This window comes from Balaenoptera ricei, chromosome 19 (assembly GCF_028023285.1).
Source record: "Balaenoptera ricei isolate mBalRic1 chromosome 19, mBalRic1.hap2, whole genome shotgun sequence".
In the NCBI taxonomy this organism is placed as follows: Eukaryota; Metazoa; Chordata; class Mammalia; order Artiodactyla; family Balaenopteridae; genus Balaenoptera; species Balaenoptera ricei.
The window spans coordinates 50,059,552-50,083,190 of NC_082657.1; the positions used below are offsets into that span (position 1 = coordinate 50,059,552).

The following is a 23,639-nucleotide window of genomic DNA, read 5'->3' on the forward strand; positions in this document are numbered from 1 at the left end:
TGCATTGGCAGGCGGATTCTTAACCACTGTACACCAGGGAAGTTCAATAGTTCTATTTTTAGTTTTTTAAGGAACCTCCATACTGTTCTCCATAGTGGTTGTACCAATTTACATTCCCACCAACTGTGTAGGAGGGTTCCCTTTCCTCCACACCGTCTCCAGCATTTATTGTTTGTAGACTTTTTGATGATGACCATTCTGACTGGTGTGAGATGATACTTCATGGTACTTTTGATTTGCATTTCTCTAATAATTAGTGATGTTGAGCATCTTTTCATGTGCTTTTTTTGGCCATCTGTATGTCTTCTTTGGAGAAATGTCTGTTTAGATCTCCTGCCCATTTTTTGATTGGATTGTTTGTTTTTTTGACATACAAACAGCATGAGCTGTTTATATATTTTGGAGATTAATCCCTTGTCAGTCACTTTGTTGTCAAATATTTTCTCCCATTCTGTGGGTTGTCTTTTCGTTTTGTTTATGGTTTCCTTTGCTGTGCAGAAGCTTTTAAGTTTAATAAGCTCCCACTTGTTTGCTTTTGTTTTTATTTTCGTTACTCTAGGAGGTGTGTGCAAAACGATATTGCTGTGATTTATGTCAGAGAGTGTGTCCTGCCTATGTTTTCTTCTAAGAGTTTCATAGTGTCCGGCCTTACATTTAGGTCTTTGATCCTAATAAACTCCATTTTGAGTTTATTTTTGAGTATGGTGTTAGAGAATGTTCGAATTTCATTCTTTTACATGTAGCTGTCCAGTTTTCCTAGCAGAAGCTAAAGTGGACTTAAATGAAGATCTGTAGTCTTAAATCAGTGGTTCCCAACTGAAGGTAATTTTGCCCCCCAGGGGACATTTGGCAATGTCTGGAGACATTATTATCATTATTATTATTATTATTATTATTATTATTATTATTGGCATCAGCATCATCATAACCAGGGGGAGCTACTGGCATCTAGTGGGTAGAGGCCAGGGATGCTACTAAGTATTTTTCAATACACAGGACAGCCCCCAACAACAAAGAATTATCCATTCAAAATATTGATAGTGCTACCATTGACAAGCCCTACTTTAGAAGCTTATGTTACAAAAGAAAGGAGGCTGAAAATTCAGTTGAACATTCACAGCTATAAAAGTTGGGTAAGTAAATAAATAAATATAGCCAAAGAAAATAGACAGAAGGAAATATTGAATGTATGACCAGAAACTAATGAAAGAGAAAATTAAATAAAATACAAAGAATCAACAAAGCCAGGAGTTGACTATTGGAAGAGACTATTAATAAAATTAACAAATTCAGGCAAGACTGATAAAGGAAAAAAAAAACACAACCATTTTAGGAATACGCAAATGATATAACTACAGTTGTAGCGGATATTAAAAAGGTGAAATTTTCATAAGTAACTTTATGGCAAAAATTTGAAAAATTGGATAAAATGAATAAAATCTTAGAAAAATACAACTTTTCAAAACTAACTTAAAAAAAAAAGAAATCCCAGCTTACCCTTCCCCCTCCCTGTGTCCTCAAGTCCATTCTCTAGTAGGTCTGCATCTTTATCCCAAGTGGCATGGACATACATACACTACCAAATGTAAAACCGATAGCTAGTGGGAAGGAACTGCATAGCACAGGGAGATCAGCTTGGTGCTTTGTGACCACCTAGAGGGGTGGGATAGGGAGGGTGGGAGGGAGATGCAAGAGGGAGGGGACATGGGGATATACGTATCTGTATAGCTGATTCACTTTGTTATAAAGCAGAAACTAACACACCATTGTAAAGCAATTATACTCCAATAAAGATGTTAAAAAAAATCCAAATGATCTTTTAATCACTGAAGAAATTGAATACATAGCTTCAAGTCTTACTATAATAAAACACTAGTTCTGATAGACAAAGGCAAGTTTTTCCAAGTATTCAAGGAACAAATAATTATTCCAAACATACACAAATTCTTTTTTTTATATTACTTATTTTTTATTGGAGTATAGTTGATACACATTATTGTGTAAGTTACAGGTGTATAATATAGTGATTCCCAATTTTAAAGGTTATACTCCATTTATAGTTATTATAAAATATTAGCTATATTTTCCATGTTGTACAATATATCCTTTTAGCTTAATTTATAACAGTTTCTTATTTTTGTTATTTTTTTATTCTTATTTTATAACATAATAGTTTCTACCTCTTAATCCCCTACCCCAATATTGCCCCTCCCCTCTTCCCTCTCCCCACTGGTAACCACTAATTTGTTCTGTACATCCGTGAGTCTGTTTCTTTTTTGTTATATTCACTAGTTTGTTGTATTCTTTACATTCCACATATGTGATATCATACAGCATTTGTCTTTCTCTGTGTGACTTATTTCATGTAGCATAATGTTCTCCAAGTCCATCCATGTTGTTGCAAATGGCAAAATTTCCTTCTTTTTCTATGGCTGAGTAATAGTCCATTGTACATATATACCACATCTTCTTTATCCACTCATCTGTTGATGGACACTTAGGTTGCTTCCATATCTCGGCAATTATAAATAATGCTGCTATGAACATTGGGGTGCATGTATCTTTTCAAATTAATGGGGTTTTTTCCCATATATACCCAGGAATGGAATTGCTGGGTCATATGATAGTTCTATTTTTAATTTCTTGAGAAACCTCCATACTGTTTTTTGCAGTAGCTGCACCAATTTATGTTCCCACCAACAGTATTTGAAGGTTCCCTTTTCTTCACATCCTTTCCAACATTTGTTATTTGTGTTCTTTTTTAATGATAACCATTCTGACAAGTGTGAGGTGATATCTCATTGTGGTTTTGATTTGAATTTCCCTAATGATTAGTGATGTTGAGCATCTTTTCATGTGCCTATTGGCCATCTGCATGTCTTCTTTGGAAAAACATCTATTCAGGTATTCTGCCCATTTTTTTTTAATACCTTTATTGGAGTATAATTGCTTTACAATGGTGTGTTAGTTTCTGCTTTATAACAAAGTGAATCAGCTATACATATACATATATCCCCATATCTCCTCCCTCCTGCCTCTCACTCCCACCCTCCTTATCCCACCCATCTAGGTGGTCACAAAGCACTGAGCGGATCTCCCTGTGCTATGTGGCTGCTTCCCACTAGCTATCGGTTTTACATTTGGTAGTGTATATATGTCCATGCCACTCTCTCACTTTGTCCCAGGTTACCCTTCCCCCTCCTCGTGTCCTCAAGTGCATTCTCTACGTCTGCATCTTTATTCCTGTCCTCCCCCTAGGTTTTTCAGAACCTTTTTTTTTTTTTTGATTCCATATATATGTGTTAGCATACAGTATTTGTTTTTCTCTTTCTGACTTACTTCACTCTGTATGACAGACTCTAGGTCCGTCCACCTCACTACAAATAACTCAGTTTCGTTTCTTTTTATGGCTGAGTAATATTCCACTGTATAATGTGCCACATCTTCTTTATCCATTCATCTGTCGATGGACACTTAGGTTGCTTCTGTGTCCTGGCTATTGTAAATAGAGCTACAGTGAACATTGTGGTACATGACTCTTTTTGAATTATGATTTTCTCAGGGTATATGCCCAGTAGTGGGATTGCTGGGTCGTATGGTACTTCTATTTTTAGTTTTTTTAAGGAACCTCCATACTGTTCTCCATAATGACTGTATCAATTTACACTCCCACCAGCAGTGCAAGAGGGTTCCCTTTTCTCCACACCCTCTCCAGAATTTATTGTTTGTAGATTTTTTGATGATGGCCATTCTGACTAGTGTGAGCTGATACCTCATTGTCGTTTTGATTTGCATTTCTCTGATGATTAGTGATGTTGAGCATCCTTTTGTGTGTTTGTTGGCAATCTGTATATCTTCTCTGGAGAAATGTCTATTTAGGTCTTCAGCCCATTTTTGGATTGGGTTGTTTGTTTTTTTGATATTGAGCTTCATGAGCTGCTTGTAAATTTTGGAGATTAATCCTTTGCCAGTTGCTCCATTTGCAACTATTTTCTCCCATTCTGAGGGTTGTCTTTTCGTCTTGTTTATGTTTTCCTTTGCTGTGCAAAAGCTTTTAAGTTTAATTAGGTCCCATTTGTTTATGTTTGTTTTTATTTCCATCTCTCTAGGAGGTGGGTCCAAAAGGATTGTGCTGTGATTTATGTCATAGAGTGTTCTGCTGATGTTTTCCTCTAAGAATTTTATAGTGTCTGGCCTTACATTTAGATCTTTCATCCATTTTGAGTTTATTTTTGTGTATGGAGTTAGGGAGTGTTCTAATTTCGTACTTTTACATGTAGCTGTCCAGTGTTCCCAGCACCACTTATTGAAGAGGCTGTCTTCTCCATTGCATATTCTTGCCTCCTTTATCAAAAATAAGGTGACTATATGTGCGTGTGTTTGTCTTTGGGCTTTCTATCCTGTTCCATCGATCTATATTTCTGTTTTTGTGCCAGTACCATACTGTCTTGATGACTGTAGCTTTGTAGTATAGTCTGAAGTCTGGGAGCCTGAATCCTCCAGCTACGTTTTTCATTCTCAAGATTGCTTTGGGTATTCGGGGTCTTTTGTGTTTCCATACAAATTGTGAAATTTTTTGTTCTAGTTCTGTAAAAATGCCATTGGTAGTTTGATAGGGATTGCATTGAATCTGTAGATTGCTTTGAGTAGTATAGTCACTTACACAATGTGGATTTTTCCAATCCAAGAACATGGTATATCTCTCCATCTGTTTGTATCATCTTTAATTTCTTTCATCAGTTTCTTATAGTTTTCTGAGTACAGGTCTTTTCCCTCCTTAGGTAGGTTATTCCTAGCTATTTTATTCTTTTTGTTGCAATGGTAAATGGAAGTGTTTCCTTAATTTCTCTTTCAGATTTTTCATCATTAGTGTATAGGAATGCAAGAGATTTCTGTGCATTCATTTTGTATGCTGCTACTTTACCAAATTCATTGATTAGCTCTAGTAGTTTTCTGGTGGCATCTTTAGGATTCTCTATGTATAGTATCATGTCATCTGCAGACAGTGACACTTTTACTTCTTCTTTTCCAATTTGTATTCCTTTTATTTCTTTTCCTTCTCTGATTGCCGTGGCTAGGACTTCCAAAACTATGTTGAGTAATAGTGGTGAGAGTGGACAACCTTGTCTTGTTCCTGATCTTAGTGGAAATGGTTTCAGTTTTTCACTGTTGAGAACGATGTTGGCTGTGGGTTTGTCGTATATGGCCTTTATTATGTTGAGGTAAGTTCCTTCTATGCCTACTTTCTGGAGCGTTTTTATCATAAATGGGTGTTGAATTTTGTCGAAAGCTTTCTCTGCATCTATTGAGATGATCATGTGGTTTTTCTCCTTCAATTTGTTAATATGGTGTATCACATTGATCGATTTGCGTATATTGAAGAATCCTTGCATTCCTGGGATAAACCCCACTTGATCATGGTATATGATCCTCTTCATGTGCTGTTGGATTCTGTTTGCTAGTATTTTGTTGAGGATTTTTGCATCTTTATTCATCAGTGTTATTGGCCTGTAGTTTTCTTTATATGTGACGTCTTTGTCTGGTTTGGTATCAGGGTGATGGTGGCCTCATAGAATGAGTTTGGGAGTGTTCCTCCCTCTGCTATATTTTGGAAGAGTTTGAGAAGTATAGGTGTTAGCTCTTCTCTGAATGTTTTCATGTTTAGAATTTTCCTGTGAAGCCATCTGGTCCTGGGCTTTTGTTTGTTGGAAGATTTTTAATCACAGTTTCAATTTCAGTACTTGTCATTGATCTGCTTATATTTTCTAGTTCTTCCTGGTTCAGTCTCAGAAGGTTGTGCTTTTCTAAGAATTTGTCCATTTCTTCCAGGTTGTCTATTTTATTGGCATATACTTGCTTGTAGTGATCTCTCATGATCCTTTGTATTTCTACAGTGTCAGTTGTTACTTCTCCTTTTTCATTTCTAATTCTGTTGATTTGAGTCTTCTCCCTTTTTTTCTTGATGAGTCTGGCTAATGGTTTATCAATTTTGTTTATCTTCTCAAAGAATCAGCTTTTAGTTTTATTGATCTTAGCTATTGTTTCCTTCATTTCTTTTTCATTTATTTCTGATCTGATCTTTATGATTTCTTTCCTTCTGCTAACTTTGGGTTTTGTTTGTTCTTCCTTCTCTAATAGCTTTAGGTGTAAGGTTAGGTTGTTTATTTGAGATGTTTCTTGTTTCTTGAGGTAGGATTGTATTGCTATAAACTTCCGTCTTAGAACTACTTTTGCTGCATCCCATAGGTTTTGGGTCGTCATGTTTTCATTGTCATTTGTTTCTAGGTATTTTTTGATTTCTTCTTTGATTTCTTTAGTGATCTCTTGGTTATTTAGTAGTGTATTGTTTAGCCTCCATGTGTTTGTATTTTTCACAGATTATTTCCTGTAATTGATATCTAGTCTCATAGTGTTGTGGTCAGAAAAGACACTTGATACAATTTCAATTTTCTTAAATTTACCCAGGCTTGATATATGACCCAAGATCTATCCTGGAGAATGTTCCATGAGCACTTGAGAAGAAAGTGTATTCTGTTGTTTTAGGATGGAATGTCCTATAAATATCAGTTAAGTCCATCTTGTTTAATGTATCATTTAAAGCTTGTGTTTCCTTATTTATTTTCATTTTGGATGATCTGTCCATTGGTGAAGGTGGGGTGTTAAAGTCCCCTACTATTACTATGTTACTGTCGATTTCCCCTTTTATGGCTGTTAGCATTTGCCTTATGTATTGAGGTGCTCCTATGTTGGGTGCATAAATATTTACAATTGTTATATCTTCTTCTTGGATTGATCCCTTGATCATTCTGTAGTGTCCTTCTTTGTCTCTTGTAATAGTCTTTATTTTAAAGTCTATTTTGTCTGATAGGAGAATTGCTACTCCAGCTTTCTTTTGATTTCCATTTGCATGGAATATCTTTTTCCATCCCCTCACTTTCAGTCTGTATGTGTCCCTAGGTCTGAAGTATGTGTCCCTAGGTCTGAAGTATGTTTCCCTACGTCTGAAGTGGGTCTCTTGTAGACAGCATATATATGGGTCTTGTTTTTGTATCCATTCAACCAGTCTACATCTTTAGGTTGGAGCATTTAATTCATTTACATTTACAGTAGTTATCAATATGTGTGTTCCTATTACCATTTTCTTAATTGTTTTGGGTTTGTTATTGTAGGTCTTTTCCTTCTCTTGTGTTTCCTGCCTAGAGAAGTTCCTTCAGCATTTATTGTAAAGCTGGTTTGGTGGTGCTGAATTCTTTTAGTTTTTGCTTATCTGTAAAGATTTTAATTTCTCCATTGAATCTGAATGAGATCCTTGCTGGGTAGAGTGATCTTGGTTGTAGGTTTTTCCCTTTCATCACTTTAAATATGTCCTGCCACTCCCTTCTGGCTTGCAGAGTTTCTGCTGAAAGATCAGCCGTTAACCTTATGGGGATTCCCTTGTATGTTATTTGTTGCTTTTCCCTTGCCACTTTTTAAAAAATTATTTATTTATTTATTTATTTATTTATTTATTTATTTATTTATTTTTGGCTGTGTTGGGTCTTCGTTTTTCTGTGCAAGGGCTTTCTCCAGTTGCGGCAAGCGGGGGCCACTCTTCATCGCTGTGCGTGGGCCTCTCACTATCACAGCCTCTCTTGTTGCGGAGCACAGGCTCCAGACGCGCAGGCTCAGTAGTTGTGGCTCACGGGCCTAGGTGCTCCGCAGCATGTGGGATCTTCCCAAAACAGGGCTCGAACCCGTGTCCCCTGCATCGGCAGGCAGATTCTCAACCACTGCACCACCAGGGAAGCCCTCCCTTGCCACTTTTAACATTTTTTCTTTGTATTTAATTTTTGGTAGTTTGATTAATATGTGTCTTGGCATGTTTCTCCTTGGATTTATCCTGTATGGGACTCTCTGTGCTTCCTGGACTTGATTGACTATTTCCTTTCCCATATTAGGGAAGTTTTCAACTCTAATCTCTTCAAATATTTTCTCACTCCCTTTCTTTTTCTCTTCTTCTTCTGAGACCCCTATAATTCGAATGTTGGTGCATTTAATGTTGTCCCAGAGGTCTCTGAGACTGTCCTCAAGTCTTTTCATTCTTTTTTCTTTATTCTGCTCTGTGGTAGTTATTTCTACTATTTTATCTTCCAGGTCACTTATCTGTTCTTCTGCCTCAGTTATTCTGCTATTGATTCCTTCTAGAGAATTTTTAGTTTCATTTATTGTGTTGTTCATCATTGTTTGTTTGCTCTTTAGTTCTAGGTCCTTGTTAAACGTTTCTTGTATTTTCTCCATTCTATTTCCAAGATTTTGGATCATCTTTACTATCATTACTCTGAATTCTTTTTCAGGTAGACTGTCTATTTCCTCTTCATTTGTTTGGTCTTGTGGGTTTTTACCTTGCTCCTTCACCTGCTGTGTGTTTCTCTGTCTTCTCATTTTGCTTAACTTACTGTGTTTGGGGTCTTCTTTTCACAGGCTGCAGGTTCATAGTTCCCATTGTTTTTGGTGTTTGCCACCAGTGGCTAAGGGTGGTTCAGTGGGTTTTGTAGGCTTCCTGGTGGAGGGGACTGGTCCCTGTGTTCTGGTGGATGAGGATGGATCTTGTCTTTCTGGTTGGCAGGACCGTATCCAGTGGTGTTTTTTTTGTGGTGTCTGTGCCCTTATTATGATTTTAGGCAGCCTCTCTGCTAATGGGTGGACTTGTGTTCCTGTCTTGCTAGTTGTTTGGCATAGGGTGTCCAGCACTGTAGCTTCCTGGTCATTAGAGCTGGATCTTAGCATTGAGATTGAGATCTCTAGGAGAGCTTTTCCCATTTGATATTACGTGGAGCCCGGAGGTCTCTTGTGTACCAATGTGCTGAACTCAGCTCTTCCACCTCAGAGGCACAGGCCAGACACCGGCCAGAGCACCAAGACCCTGTCAGCCACACGGTTCAGAAGAAAAGGGAAAAAGAAAGAAAGAAAGAGAGAGAGAGAGAAGGGAAGGAAGGAAGGAAGGAAATAAAGTTATCAAAATTAAAAATAAAAAAATTTTTTTTAATTTAAAAATTTAAAAGTAATTTAAAAAAAAAGAAAGGAAAGAGCAACCAAACCAAAAAAACAAATCCACCAATGATAACGAGTGCTAAGAACTATACTTAAAAAAAAAAAAAAAAAGATAAAAGAAAAAAAGACAGACAGATCCCTAGAACAAACGGTAAAAGCAAAGGTATACAGACAAAATCACACAAGGAAGCATACACATACACACTCACAAAAAGAGAAAAAGGAAAAAATATATATATATCTTTTGGGAAGTCTGAGGTCTTCTGCCAGTGTTCAGTAGGTGTTCTATAGGAGGTGTTCCACATGTAGATGTATTTCTGATGTATTTGTGGGAAGGAAGGTGATCTCCACGTCTTACTCCTCTGTCATCTTAAAGGTCTCTGTGCCCTTTTTTAAATTGGGTTTTTTTTAATGTTGGATTGTATGATCTGTTTATATATTTTGGATATTAACCCCTTATTGGTGATATCATTTGCAAATTTTTTCCCCCATTCAGTAGGCTGTCTTTTCATTTTGTCAATAGTTTCCTTTGCAAACTTACACAACTCTTTTGAGAAATAGAAGAAAATATTACTCAACTCATTGTTTGAAACTAATCTAATTAGTTTTGAAACTAATCTAAGACCAATTAAGCCAGGTCAGAGACATAAATATTTCATGTCATTCTTACTCATTAGTTTAAAAATATGAATGCAAAATATCCACCAAAATATTAGCAAACTGAGTCCAGCAAAGGATATAAAGATGGACTATCATGACCAAGTTGGGCTTACTCCAGGAATGCAAGGTTGGTTCAAGATAAGAAAATATAATCATTTAATTTACCATATTACCACATTTAAAATATATATATATTGTCCTCTGAATAGACTAAGGAAAAAACATGTAATAAAGCTAAACAACTCTTCATGGGAAAGTTCCTCAACTCAGTCAGGGAGAACTGGAGAAAACAATAGATGTTAAAATTGTTTTCTTGAAAATCACAAACAAGACAAAGTTGCTTTCTATTCAACAATTTACTAAAGAACCTAGCTGTTGCAGGAAGGTACAAAAATAAATAAAAGGGACTAGATTTGGAAGGAAGAAATGAAACTGCCATGTTATGATTATCTATATAGAAAACTCAAAATAATCTACAAGCAGATTATTAGAATTAGCAAAAGAATTTAGTGAGGCTGATGGATGAGTATGAGTAATAAAAGCCAATTGCATTTCTGTGTAGCAGCAACAAATAAAAAAGAGAATGCAAATTTTTTAATGTATTTAGGAATAAATCTAACAAAAAACTGCAAAAATCTCTATGTATAAAGTAATTTTATTAAAAATCATTAAAGAAGACCTAAATAAAAGTGGGACATACTATGTTCTTTGATTTAAAGACTCAATTTGTTAAAGATGTTATTCGTCCCCAAAATTATCTATAGCTTCAATGCACTTCTAATCAAAATCCCAACATGTTGATTCTAAACTATATATGAAAGAGCAAAGGGATGAGACTAGTCAGGCCCCTCCAAACTGGGAGGTCTTTCTCTACTGAATATCACATTATTGTGAAAATATAATAATGTTAAAAGTGTGGTATTGGTGCACAGATGGACAAATGGCCTAAAGAACAGAACAGAGTTCAGAAACAGACCGATGCATGTATGGAAACATAACAGAGATGAAACTGTAAAACAAAGAAGAAGGAATGACATATTCAGTGAATGACCTAGGGACAATCCAGTATCTATAGAGAAAAAAAAAAAACCTAAATGGATCCCTAAACTCACACTATACAAAAAATTACTTCCATATGGGTTAAAGATGTAAATGTGAAAGTCAAATTTTTAAATGTGAAGAAAATGTAGGATGATGCCTTGATGGTCTCTGAATAAGGAGGAATTTCTTTAACAAGATAAAAAAAAGCACAAACCATGAAGAAACTATTCATAATTTCTGCCTTAAATTTGAGAACTTTTATTCATGAAAAGACACCCTAAAAAGAATTAAAAGACAAGCCACAAACTGACAGAAGGTTTCAGCACACACATTACCTTCAAATTATTAGAGTACATAATACATAAAGTATGCCTTTGAAGGAAAAAACATATAATTCAGTTTTTAAATGGGAGGAAACGAGTGGTTTTTTCACAGAAGAGGAAATATGAATGACCAATAAGGATATAAAAAGATGTTCCATCCTTGAAAATGGAAATTAAAACAACAACTAGACACCATTGCACACCCACCAAATTAGATAAAATTAAATACAACTGTACCAAATGTTGAGGGTGTGGAGGTTAGAAGCACATACATTGCTAATGGGCATGTAAACTGACACAATCACTTTGGAAAGCAATGTGTCACTCACTGGTAGCTGATCATGAACATTCCCAAGGCTGTGCCCAGCCTCCTAGCCTGTCTGGTTTTGTGTCATCTTTCACAGGTTCTTCTTTCCTCAGTACCCAGTTGGTCAGTACATCCCACCAGTTTTTCCTCACAAGTGTTTCCTGGATCGGTCCTTCCTTTCAGCTCCTAGCCATCCTCTTACTCAGAGGATGTAGCTCTAGCCATCCCTCCCTCCCAGATTCCCACCACACTCTGCTAGGCAGCTTGCTTCCCTCTGGTTTCCCCTGGCCCACACCAGAGACTGCTTTTCTTCAGGCTCCCGCTTTCATCCTCTCATCTCCTTCCCCCCAACATCTGCTGCTTTTCAAGGCCAGACTTTCCATCGTGCTTCTCTCCATCAATAACTTCCCCTCTCTCTTACTACCACCAAGCTCTCTAGACCTTTGCCCCCAGTACAAGTGCTCCACATCTTTGATAGCCCTTCTCTTAATCCTCTTGCATCATCACCATCTCTGTACAAGGAAACAGAAGAAAACAATACACTAGTCACCCCTTTCACTCCCTAATTTGACTTAAGCTGGCTTTTGGCCCCTCACTTAGCTGAAACTGCCTCTCTGGAAGTTCAGTGATGATTTCATTACTGAGTTGAGGCCCTTTCTCACTCCACAGTGTTCCTTGACATCCACTCTTGTTTTATTGTGAAATTACATCATGCAGGCAAAAGTGTGTATAACACACGTGCATAGCTTAAGAATAATAATGAACATCCACGTCTTATCACCCCCATTATAAATGTAACATTATTGGTAAATTTGAAGCCCCTTATGAAAGAGAACAGTGTGAAGTCGACCCCCAGCAGACCTGCTTATCCTCCATGCTGATGCCCCTGGAAGCCCCCCAGGCCCTCCATCACCCAGGCCTCCCATAGCCCATCCATCTAGAATCTCCTCTCCTGCTGTGATAGGCCAGCTAATTTATCTGACCAGGGGATCAAATTAGCCTCTGGGACTAATGGGAGGGCTGCACACCATGTCTCAAGTCTGAGCTTCCAGAAACAAGTTCCTGTCTTTGTAGTGGGCCTGCAAGTGACTTAAATCCAAGAAGAGGGAGACCTTTCACTCTCTTCATATTTAACTTAAAAGTGATCACCATGTTAGGGATCCTGTAGTCTGCTTCTGTTTGCAGTTCGGTTTAGTCCAGTTTCCTGAGATATTTGTTACCCCCTAGAGAAATGAATTGGGCTGTTTTTCATTTCAATTTTGAGTATTATAAAACTTCTTATACGGCTTTTATGTTATTATAGAAGAACTCTAGTTACCTTATTATAAGATTCATTCTTTTTAAGGCATCTTCCCAATGTCTCAAAATTCAGTGGAGGGCATCAGGCTTTTAGATATTCACTGTGAACTAAGCTGGCTTCTAAAGAAATCAGTGGAAAGTTATCAGTGCATATCTGAACCTGAGTTAGGATGATGTCTGCTTGCTTTGTATAGTGATCTGATTTATCCACATGTTTGTATTAATTAACCACCCCCCCAAAGCTAGCTCTGTCTACTGAAGGCCAGACATTAAAAGAAACTGACTTTAAAAACTGTCCTGTTTTGAAAATATTTCTGAAGAGCTTTGAAGCTGATTATAAGGGAGATTTCACAGCCCACCTGTTCGGCAGCCTTTCTAAGAGCATGTAGCAGTGGAGACACCTTCTGGAACTTTTATAGAAGTGGTCATTTCTCACGGAAATCCCTGGAGAAATCTCACGGAAAGCTCTCCCTGGAGAGCTTCAAGGTAAATTCTGGGCACATCCCTACACTACTCACCTTGCAGCAGAACTCTCTGTAGGAAGTCACTTAAGGGACAAGGTCGACCGTGTCTTGCTTTTCCTTATCTAGATACAATCAGGATGGGTCCCTTTTCTTCCAAAGAAAGCTTCTAGACAATACATTGTATGTTTCTTATGTTGTGGATTCCAATTACTTTTAGGATGAAAAAAAACTGCTTTATGATCACTGCCTTGGGCATGGCATGGCATGGCATGAAGTAACCAAGGAGAAGCCTTCTCTTGTTGACCAGGTAGACTGTCCAGTACAGCTGTTAAGAGCATGAGATTTGGAGCCAGGCTAACTTAGCTCAGCCACTTACTTGCTTTCTGAGTTTTGTCGTCTGAATACTGAGACCATCATAGAACCTACCTCATCAAGCTGTTGTGAAGATTTAACTAGGCAGTCCTTAGTAAGTGCTTAATATAATACCTGGTAGAGAGTAAGTGATGAATAATTGTTGGCTGCAGTTACTTTATTAGGGCCTGTCTTAGTCCATTCGGGCTGCTATAACAAATACCAGAGACTGGGTGGCTTAAAACAGTAAACATTTATTTCTTATAGTTTTGGACGTTGGGAAGTTGTTCTTAAAGTTCCACAGGTGGTTCCAATGGACAGCTGCAGTGAGAACCATTGTTCTAAAAGCTCCAACTGCAACTCCTTTTGAGAACCTTTAAAAATGCGGTTTTCACCCCCTACAGTCTGAGTAACTTGAGTCTCAGCTGCTCAGTTATGTCCCACCAACTTCCAGTACGGGTGGCCAGTTGGAAGCATTCTGGGATATAATAAAGAGCTAAGGCAGGCTGCTTTCCATGTGAGGAAGCATGGACGTGCCAGATGGAAGCAGATGATGGCGACGACAATGATGTTGACAGTGATGATGAGGAGGAGGAGGATGAAGAGGAAGGAGACTAGAGAAGCAGTGGGGTGGGAGTCAGGGCTATCCAGCAGTGGAGGCCGGCATGGCAGGACAGGGGCGTAGCAGCCGTAGGGACAGGAGAGGTGCTGATCCTCCTCCTGCCACTTTATTTTTACTGTTTTCGCACAGCTCTTCCTCCTGGCCTTGGGCATGGGAGGTTGACAAGCACAAACAGCAAATGTAGGGGGAACATAGGTGACCAAGTGATTGTGGTGGCCCCTACTGTCTCCTCCACTGTTCTCTTACTTGCATCCCTTCTGGCTAGCCAGCCACTCAGCCTTGCTCGTGGATAGGCTGGGGAGGTGGCAGTAGTGGGGACAGACCTTGGGCTGTGGTCTGTCAGGATGGGCTCCTCACCCCAGGGCCATGGTCCTGCCCTTCCACCTGCTAATATGCACTGGAACTTCCCACTCCATCTCCATCTCCCCTTTGACCTCCTTGACCAAGGCCGCCATTATCTTTTGTCTGGATTTCTAACACTGTTTTCTATGTGGGCTTCCTGATTTTTATTTTTTAAAAAATCATAAAAAAACAGAAAACATCCCATTAGGTTATGTTTTCCATCGCTGTTTACAGCATGGTTCAGCGTTTTGGTCATTCTAGGGTTGTCCCCTTCTAATCCATGCTCCCTTCTGCAGCCCAAGTGAACTTTCAGATCATTTCACTTCCCCATTTAAAACCTTTTGGAAGACTCTCCATTTTCCTGAGGATAAAGCCAACTCCTTAGTGAGGCTTACAAGGCCCTTCAGGGTCAAGCCTCCTGCTCCCCACCCTCCCCCTATTTTGATATCAAAATGAGAATGTGACCCACAGCAGCCACTGGTATCCTATCAATGGTCTTAGCGTGGTTCAGAGGTCCAGTTTGAGTTTCAGCAATTCAAGGTTATGAATGTGTGCTATTCAGTATGACTGATTTCATTGTCGAGATATTTTCTCCTACAGTTACACCTCCTACTTCCATTGCTTTTAATTTTTAATCTGTGTGCCACATTAAGCAAACCACACATCTTTACTTGTTAGATCTTATCAGGTGGTTTTTTACATTGCCATTCTTCCTCTCAGCTATCTAACCTCTGCTTCTCTCATTTTCTTAAACCCCTCTCTCTCTACCTCTTTCCCTCCCTTCCTTCCTCTGACTACACATCATAAGCCTCCTCCAGATTAGATAGGCCCCCCAGTTCCCGCTTCTAAAGGGGGCAGATTATAATCATCACTTTAAATCATGTTAAAAGTAGGCAAATTCTTGAGGCTCTCTGAGCACAAACACAAAGTTCCAGCCACTTTTCCATATTTGTGGTCTTACACTTGCTGATCTTTCCACATTGGGAAGCAAATGACAGATGAAACAGATGGGAATGGCTCAGCGCCTTCCCCATCAGCACGTTCTAGCTCTGCCACATGAACAGGAGAAGCAAACTGCAGACATACACACATGGAAGACAGCCTGCCTTAGCCCTTTATTATGTCCCAGAATGCTTCCAACTGGCCACCCATGCTGAGGTGGAAGTTGGTGGGACACAACGGAGTAGCTGAGACTCAAGATATTCAGACTGTAGGGGGTGAAAAACAGCTCCCAGGCAGCTCAGGGTGGGTGAGGCAGCTCCTGCTGAGCCAGGGCAGTGCTCCAGAGAAAGGTGCAGCCAACACCCACAGCACCTAGGGGATGGGTGCGTCGTCTTAGTGAAGGGGACCTAGTCTGGGCACCAACAGCATCTGCTGCTGTCAGTAATTTCAAAAAAATATTAAACAACATATGAGCCAAACAAAACACACCTGAAGGACCTTTTTATCCAGCCAGTGGCCATTTGCACCCTCTGTATGGATACTCCCAGAATCCAGGTGCAATGAATCAACGAATTAAAAGTGTTTACTACAAGGCTACCCCCGCCTTTTTCTGAGACCTTGGGTGCACTGCAGAGAATTCAGCAGATGTGCGACATACACCATTCCATCTCCAAGTGTGGTCTGAAACACAACACACAACATTAACTGAAACACAAGCCTGTTCTTTGGGGTTTTATTTTGATGCAACACTGCTTCCAGTGAAGGGAGACCAGGAAACAAGAGTGGTGGACTTCTCTTAATTTGTAACACAAAAGATTGTATTGATCCTTACCCAAGAATTGAAAATAAAATATGGGGAGAGAAACTGCTGAGCCCAAACCAGTGTGGCTGATGGGCAGTGTGTCTGACACTCACGCAGTTCTGTCACAGCTTGAGGGAGGATTTCTTTGCTGGCTCCTCCTGTGATTCTCATATGGGCAGCTCTGGAACTGGAGCAGTATTGATTTTCCTTGTTTGCTACGCATTCTTTTAAAAATAACTGAATCTAATCCCGTTTGGGTTAGCATAACAGGAAAGTAATCATCTGTTCCTGAGAGTAAAATAAAATCTGATCCAAAAAACTCTACCGACATTCTATTTCAATTCTTTGGAGCAGGTTTTCCATTTTACTGATAAGGTAAAGCCTTCATTATGGTGACGTTTTCACTGTCTGCCACCTATTAGCAGCTGGGCTGCTTTACTGATCTCCTTTGTTTCCAAAAGAACTCTCGCTTCCCCATTGTCCAGGTATCATTGTCAGCTGAGGTGTTGTTTTTCCTCAGGTCTGAAGACACTCTACAGCTTAGTATTTTTCCTTTTTCAGATATTCCCCATTTGCTTTTTTTTTTTCATTCAGCACAACATCCCAGGGGGGTGCAAATGTTGGATGAGAGTGCTGTTATGTGGGGCAGTGATCTGGCAGAGTCTCCCCAGGTGTCTCTGCTGGCCTGGGGTGATTTAATAAGTGCTCCGAATCATCCTCTGCTGATCTTCCCTGTCTCTAGCTGGTAAGGCTGAGTGAATGCCCCACATTAATTACCAGCTCCAGCCCTTAGCCGTCCTCTGGCCCTTCCTACCCACGGCGGGTCCTAAATTTGGCTGTACAGTAGAATCACCTGGGAAGACTGTTAAAAACCTAACTCCTGGGCCCTACTTGAGACCTGCCAAATCAGAATTTACCCAAGGATGAGGTTCAGGAATCTTTAATGAGCTTCCCAGCACCCAGCCTCTGTGTCCTCTGCCCAGAATGGTGTGATTTCAGCCTAAGATAATGTGAACTAGAGGCACCTGGCCTGGAAGAAGCCAAATGGAAGTTTGTGCAAGAAGATGAAAAGAGCTTTTCTACTCTTCTCTGAGGCCATCCCGGGTGGGGATGGGGTGGAGGTGGAGGTGCAGAATAGCCAAATTACCCTGCATGCTGCTTACCTGTTCTCATTCAACCATCCATCCATCCATTCAATGAGATGCCCAGCTATTGAGCTCATGCCCTGTGTATAAGACCCTGGCCTATGTGAGCTGTAAAGAGGGAATACCTTGGACCCTGCCCTCCAAGAGCTCACAGTTCTTGGATGGTGCTAGCCCAGTGATTCCCCAAGGGGAAGCTGAACTGATCTCACTTCTTAAAAAGAGCAAGCGGGAGTCAGCGCAGAGTCTTCACCAGGCAAGAAAATAATAACATTAATTTTTCCCATCATATTGATTTTCCTAAATATGGTAGATACAATTGGTTTTTAATTTACAGTAATGATATAAAATTTTCCTTTAAAATAAGCCTACTAATTAACACCACAATGTGCTATCAGTACATAAGCATTTGAATAGTTATAATTTAAAAGACTGAATACCAAGTGTGGGTGAGGATGTGGACCAACCGGAACTCTCATCACTGTGGGTGGTAGTGTAAATTGGTGTAAAGCCACTTTGGAAAACTGGCAGTTTCCTATAATGTTATACATATACTATACAATCCAGCAGTTCCCTTCCTCAGAATTTACCTAAGAGGAATGAAAACATATGTCCACACAAAGACTTCTACACAATTGTTCTTAGCAACTTTATTCATTATTATTAAAAGCTGGAAAAAGCCAAGGTGTCCATCAACAAGAAGACGCTTAAACACACTAGTCATCATCCATACTGTGGAATACTGCTCAGTGATAAAAAAAAAAAAGAAGAGACTACTGCTCCTTGCTACAATGTAGATGATTCTCAAACATACTATGCTGAGCAAAAGAAGTCAGACACAAAAGAATACATATTTAGGATTCCACTTATATGAAACTATAGGCATAGCTTAATCTATAGTGATAGAAAGCAGATGAGTGTTTGTCTGGAGCCGGGGGTGGGGGAGGGGGAGGAATTGACTGGTAGGGGCACAAAGGAACTTTTGTGTGTGTGTGTGTGTGTGTTTATTTTATTTTTTTAATTTAATTTTATTTATTTTTTTATACAGCAGGTTCTTATTAGTCATCAATTTTATACACATCAGTGTATACGTGTCAATCCCAATCGCCCAATTCATCCCACCCCCACCCCCCACTGCTTCCCCTTCTTGGTGTCCATACGTTTGTTCTCTACATCTGTGTCTCAATTTCTGCCCTGCAAACTGGTTCATCTGTACCATTTTTCTAGGTTCCACATATATGCGTTAATATACGATATTTGTTTTTCTCTTTCTGACTTACTTCATTCTGTATGACAGTCTCTAGATCCATCCACGTCTCAACAAATGACCCAATTTCGTTCCTTTTTATGGCTGAGTAATATTCCATTGTATATATGTACCACAACTTCTTTATCCATTCGTCTGTCGATGGGCATTTAGGTTGCTTCCATGACCTGGCTATTGTAAATAGTGCTGCAGTGAACATTGGGGTGCATGTGTCTTTTTTTTTTTTTTTTTATGTATGTATTTATTTATTTATGGCTGTGTTGGGTCTTCGTTTCTGTGCAAGGGCTTTCTCTAGTTGCGGCAAGTGGGGGCCACTCTTCATCGCGGTGCGCGGGCCTCTCACCATCGTGGCCTCTCTTGTTGCGGAGCACAGGCTCCAGACGTGCAGGCTCAGCAATTGTGGCTCACGGGCCTAGTCTCTCCGCGGCACGTAGGATCTTCCCAGACCAGGGCTCGAACCCGTGTCCCCCGCACTGGCAGGCAGACTCTCAACCACTGCGCCACCAGGGAAGCCCCCGCATGTGTCTTTTTGAATTATGGTTTTCTCTGGGTATACGCCCAGTAGTGGGATTGCTGGGTCATACGGTAATTCTATTTTTAGTTTTTTAAGGAACTCCATACTGTTCTCCATAGCGGCTGTATCAATTGACATTCCCACCAACAGGGCAAGAGGGTTCCCTTTTCTCCACACCCTCTCCAGCATTTGTTGTTTGTAGATTTTCTGATGATACCCATTCTGACCGGTGTGAGGTGATACTTCATTGTAGTTTTGATTTGCATTTCTCTAGCAATTAGTGATGTTGAGCAGCTTTTCATGTGCCTCTTGGCCATCTGTATGTCTTCTTTGGAGAAATGTCTATTTAGGTCTTCTGCCCATTTTTGGATTAGGTTGTTTGTTTTTTTAATATTGAGCTGCATAAGCTGTTTATATATTTTGGAGATTAATCCTTTGTCTGTTGATTCGTTTCCAAATATTTTCTCCCATTCTGAGGGTTGTCTTTTCATCTTGTTTATGGTTTCCTTTGTTGTGCAAAAGCTTTTAAGTTTCATTAGGTCCCATTTGTTTATTTTTGTTTTTATTTCCATTACTCTAGGAGGTGGATCAAAAAAGATCTTGCTGTGATTTATGTCAGAGTGTTCTTCCTATGTTTTCCTCTAAGAGTTTTATAGTGCCCAGTCTTATATTTAGGTCTCTAATCCATTTTGAGTTTATTTTTGTGTATGGTGTTAGGGAGTGTTCTAATTTCATTCTTTTCCATGTAGCTGTCCAGTTTTCCCAGCACCACTTATTGAAGAGACTGTCTTTTCTCCATTGTATATCCTTGCCTCCTTTGTCATAGATTAGTTGACCATAGGTGCGTGGGTTTATCTCTGGGCTTCCTATCCTGTTCCATTGATCTATATTTCTGTTTTTGTGCCAGTACCATATTATCTTGATTACTGTAGCTTTGTAGTATAGTCTGAAGTCAGGGAGTCTGATTCCTCCAGCTACAAGGGAACTTTTTAAGATGATAAGCTTTTTTTTTTTCAAGTACATTGCTCTTTTTTTTAATGTTATTTATTTATTTATTTTATTTATTTATTTTTGGCTGCTTTGGGTCTTTGTTGCTGCATGTGGGCTTTCTCTAGTTGTGGTGAGCGGGGGCTACTCTTCATTGCAGTGCGCAGGCTTCTCATCATGGTGGCTTCTCTTGTTGCAGAGCACAGGCTCCAGGCACCCGGGCTTCAGTAGTTGTGGCACGTGGGCTCAGTATTTGTTGCTCGCGAGCTCTAGAGCCCAGGCTCAGTAGTTGTGACGCTCGGGCTTAGTTGCTCCATGGCATGTGGGATCTTCCTGGACAAGGGCTCAAACCCATGTCCCCTGCATTGTCAGGTGGACTCTTAACCACTGTGCCATCAGGGAAGCCCAATGATAAACTTTTTAAGTGTTCTGTATATTAATATGGTAGTGGTTACACTGGTATGTATGTATTTGCAAAAACTCACCAAACTGTATTTATAAAATGAGTGTATGTTAATTATACCTCAGTAAAATAGATTTATTAAATGATACTCAACAGGGCAGAAATCATGAAGTTGGTAGTCGAACACCCGGTAGTGGTACTCAGGTACGTGGTAGACAGTGGACAGTATCCTAAAAGATGTGCATATGAAATGCCGTGAAACTTCAGAGGCAGGAAAAAGTTCTTCAAATGGGAAGATGGGAGAGTGGTGGGACCTTCATATAATAGATAACATTTCTCTGCTGAGCCTCTGAGAAAAAGTAGAGAGCATGTGGGGCAAGAATGAATATCAAAGTGAAATTGGGTTGAAATTAATATAAGGGGCCTGAGATGGGGGAGGGGAGAAGTCCCTAAAAAAGCCACATGCACCCTGGGGAAACAGGAAGAATGGGGGCAACCCCACCACTTTGGCCTTTATGACGTCAATTCAATGAAACCTGGGCATAAGGGCTTCAGCACCAGCTGGTGCAGTCACCAATTTCCCCCTTGGCCCTCTGCTCTGAGAACTGGAGTGGCAGCAAAGCAAACGCAGGGCCAGGACCAGGGTGGAGCAGTCCAGGCGCCCAGAGCAAGCATGATGGGAGGCAGGGTGCCACAAAGGCTGAGCCCTCACTAACAGGACCCGAGAGTGAGTGCCTTGCATCCTCATCCTGCTTTCTGGTTATCTGGGGGCAGGAGCCCTGGTGACTCATTCATTCCTAGCCATGCTGAGTGCCCCCTGCAGGCCAGGCACTGTGTTAGATGGTGTATTAGATACAAGTCCTCAGGGGGCTCACCGTCTAGCAGGAAGGGGAAAAACAAGTGTGAGAGGGGAAACCCAGGTGCCGTGGGTTCTCAGAGGAAAGACACTGGACCCAGAGTGGGAGGGGGTGGTCAGCAATCTTTTGGAAAAAATGAAACCTCAGATATGATTTGAAGAAGGTAAATCCAAGAGAGGGTGTAGGGCAGTCCCTTCTCAACCTGCCTCGTCTAGGATTTGGAGTTTGGCCTTAGAAACCAAGAGCCTACCCAGGCACTGACTTGCAACAGCTGATGTGACTCTTTCCCTCCATCCCCATGCCTTTGTAGGTTTGTGACGTGGCCAAGGAAGCCCCACGGTGCCCTCCTGTCCCAGGTGGAATCCATCCCAGTAACCTTGGCATCTGTCAGCTCGGCAGCAGTCCCAGCAATAGAGTCCCCCGAGATGGATCTGAGTGATTTTGTTAAGTAAGTGCAAAGGCAAAGCCAGAATGGATTTCTTTATATAGCATTCTTTTCTCTACACTGACTTACATTCTCAAACTCGTCTTTCATGTATTCATCCAGCAGTTTAATGAGTGCCTTCTCTGTGTTAGGCCCTGGAGGGGGCATCTGGGATACAGAGTTGAAAGTCATCTCTGCTCTCAGGGGATCATAGCCTCCTGAGTCCTGAGGGACTGAGCCCTTCCGATCATGTTGCCCTCTCCATCTGCCAAGCCAGGGTCAGGTCAAGGGTAGAAAGCAGAAAAGCATATGACAATTGGCCACATGTTGTATTCTCACAATAAAATGTTCCGGCCCTGGGGACACACCCAAGTTGTCTGAAGAACTGCCAGAGCTTCTGAGAACTTTCTGTAAGTCAGACAAGGGCTTGATAGCCCAGGAAAAGAAGGGTTAGGGCCTATGGAAAATGGACCAGTTTGATGCCCTAGACTGCATGTTTGGGGGCAGGTAGTAACAGAGCACTGACCAGCTGACCCTTGAGAAAGGTGTCCCTTGAATGAGAACCCCACTTATTCTTTGGGGTGCCATAGAGGGGAGAGGAAGACAGGGCCATCATGCAGCTGAAAACTGTGTTGTGATGGTTGCCAAATGAGTGATTCTCCACATTTTCATTAAACTCCCCAGGACTATCCTTGTGGATGAAGAAGTTGGATCTGAAGAAAGAGAGACCAAAAAAGCACAAGTGTCCATCATGGCCATCTCAGATGTATGGTTTCCTTTCCCTGGGGCGGGTGGGCTGCACATCTTTATCCGGGTTACTTCCCAACCAAACACCCACAGAACCAACACCTCAGTGAGAACCCAGACACCTCAGCAAATAGATTTTTTCTGTAATGGAAAAGCCATTTACCTCTAACCTTGGCGATCTTGTGCTCTTCCCAGCCCCTAGATAGAGGCTACAAAAGGAGAACTGATTCCATAGTAAAAACAAAGAGGAGATTGAGAGAGTTTACAGATTCATACTCTTAAATTCTCCTTCTAGAATGATGGCCTAAGGAAATCATCAGAATTACAAAGATGTGTGTTAAAACAGTTTAGAAATAGCAAAAAATTAGGAAAATTACTGTATGTCCATGATACTATGCAATCTTTTAAATAAGGTTTGTCTCAATAGTGGCAGAGTCGGGGAAAGCAAGCATTTTCACACTTCGTAGGTAGGAGTATGAATTGGTGTAGCCTCTATGACATGCAATCTGGCAGGTGTATCAGAATTTAAAATGCACAATTCCTCTGCTAAAATATTATTCTCCAGATACACCTTTATGTTTACATAAAGACGTGCAAGTATCCTTGTACACTGCAGCTTTGTTGGTAAAAGCAAGAAAAATTGGAAACGACTTAATTCCCCCAATAGGAGACTGGTCAAATAAATTAAATTACATCTGCACAAGGCAGTACTATGAAATCCTTTTTAGAAAATGAAAAAGTTCTCTCTTTACTGATTTGGAGCAATCTCTGATATATTAAGTAAAAAATACTACATGTTCTGTTTTTTAAAGTATTTTAAATGATGCTTGTAAAGAATATTTAGTCATATGGGAGGGTATCACTCATGCTATAATGTTAACTGAAAAAATCAGTATACAAACATATATACATATATACTCACACTATACACACACACATATATATCTGCAGAATAATCTAATGATTGATTTGTATTTCTTTCTTTGAAGCTTTCTGTATTTTCCACATTTTTTAGAATAAGTATGTGTGTGCATATAAAACACTTGTCTTTTAAATGTTAATTCTTTTATATATATTTTGAAAGATGTCATAGAAAATTCAAGAATACAGAAAAA

General features: G+C 40.0%; 1 protein-coding gene across 22 annotated transcripts in view; it reads left to right on the top strand.

Moving 5' to 3' along the window:
* The window catches only part of HYDIN (HYDIN axonemal central pair apparatus protein), a 446,648-nt gene that overhangs the window by 286,774 nt on the left and 136,235 nt on the right, over positions 1-23,639 (top strand). For all 22 annotated transcript variants that reach the window (XR_009499152.1, XR_009499153.1, XR_009499154.1 and 19 more), the window contains 2 exons: positions 21,664-21,801; positions 22,462-22,543. Coding sequence is in view for 19 of the 22 variants with exons in the window: in XM_059905589.1 (XP_059761572.1) it covers positions 21,664-21,801; positions 22,462-22,543 (220 nt within the window). In the remaining 3 variants the exon portion in view is untranslated. The remainder of the gene's footprint in view (positions 1-21,663; positions 21,802-22,461; positions 22,544-23,639) is intronic.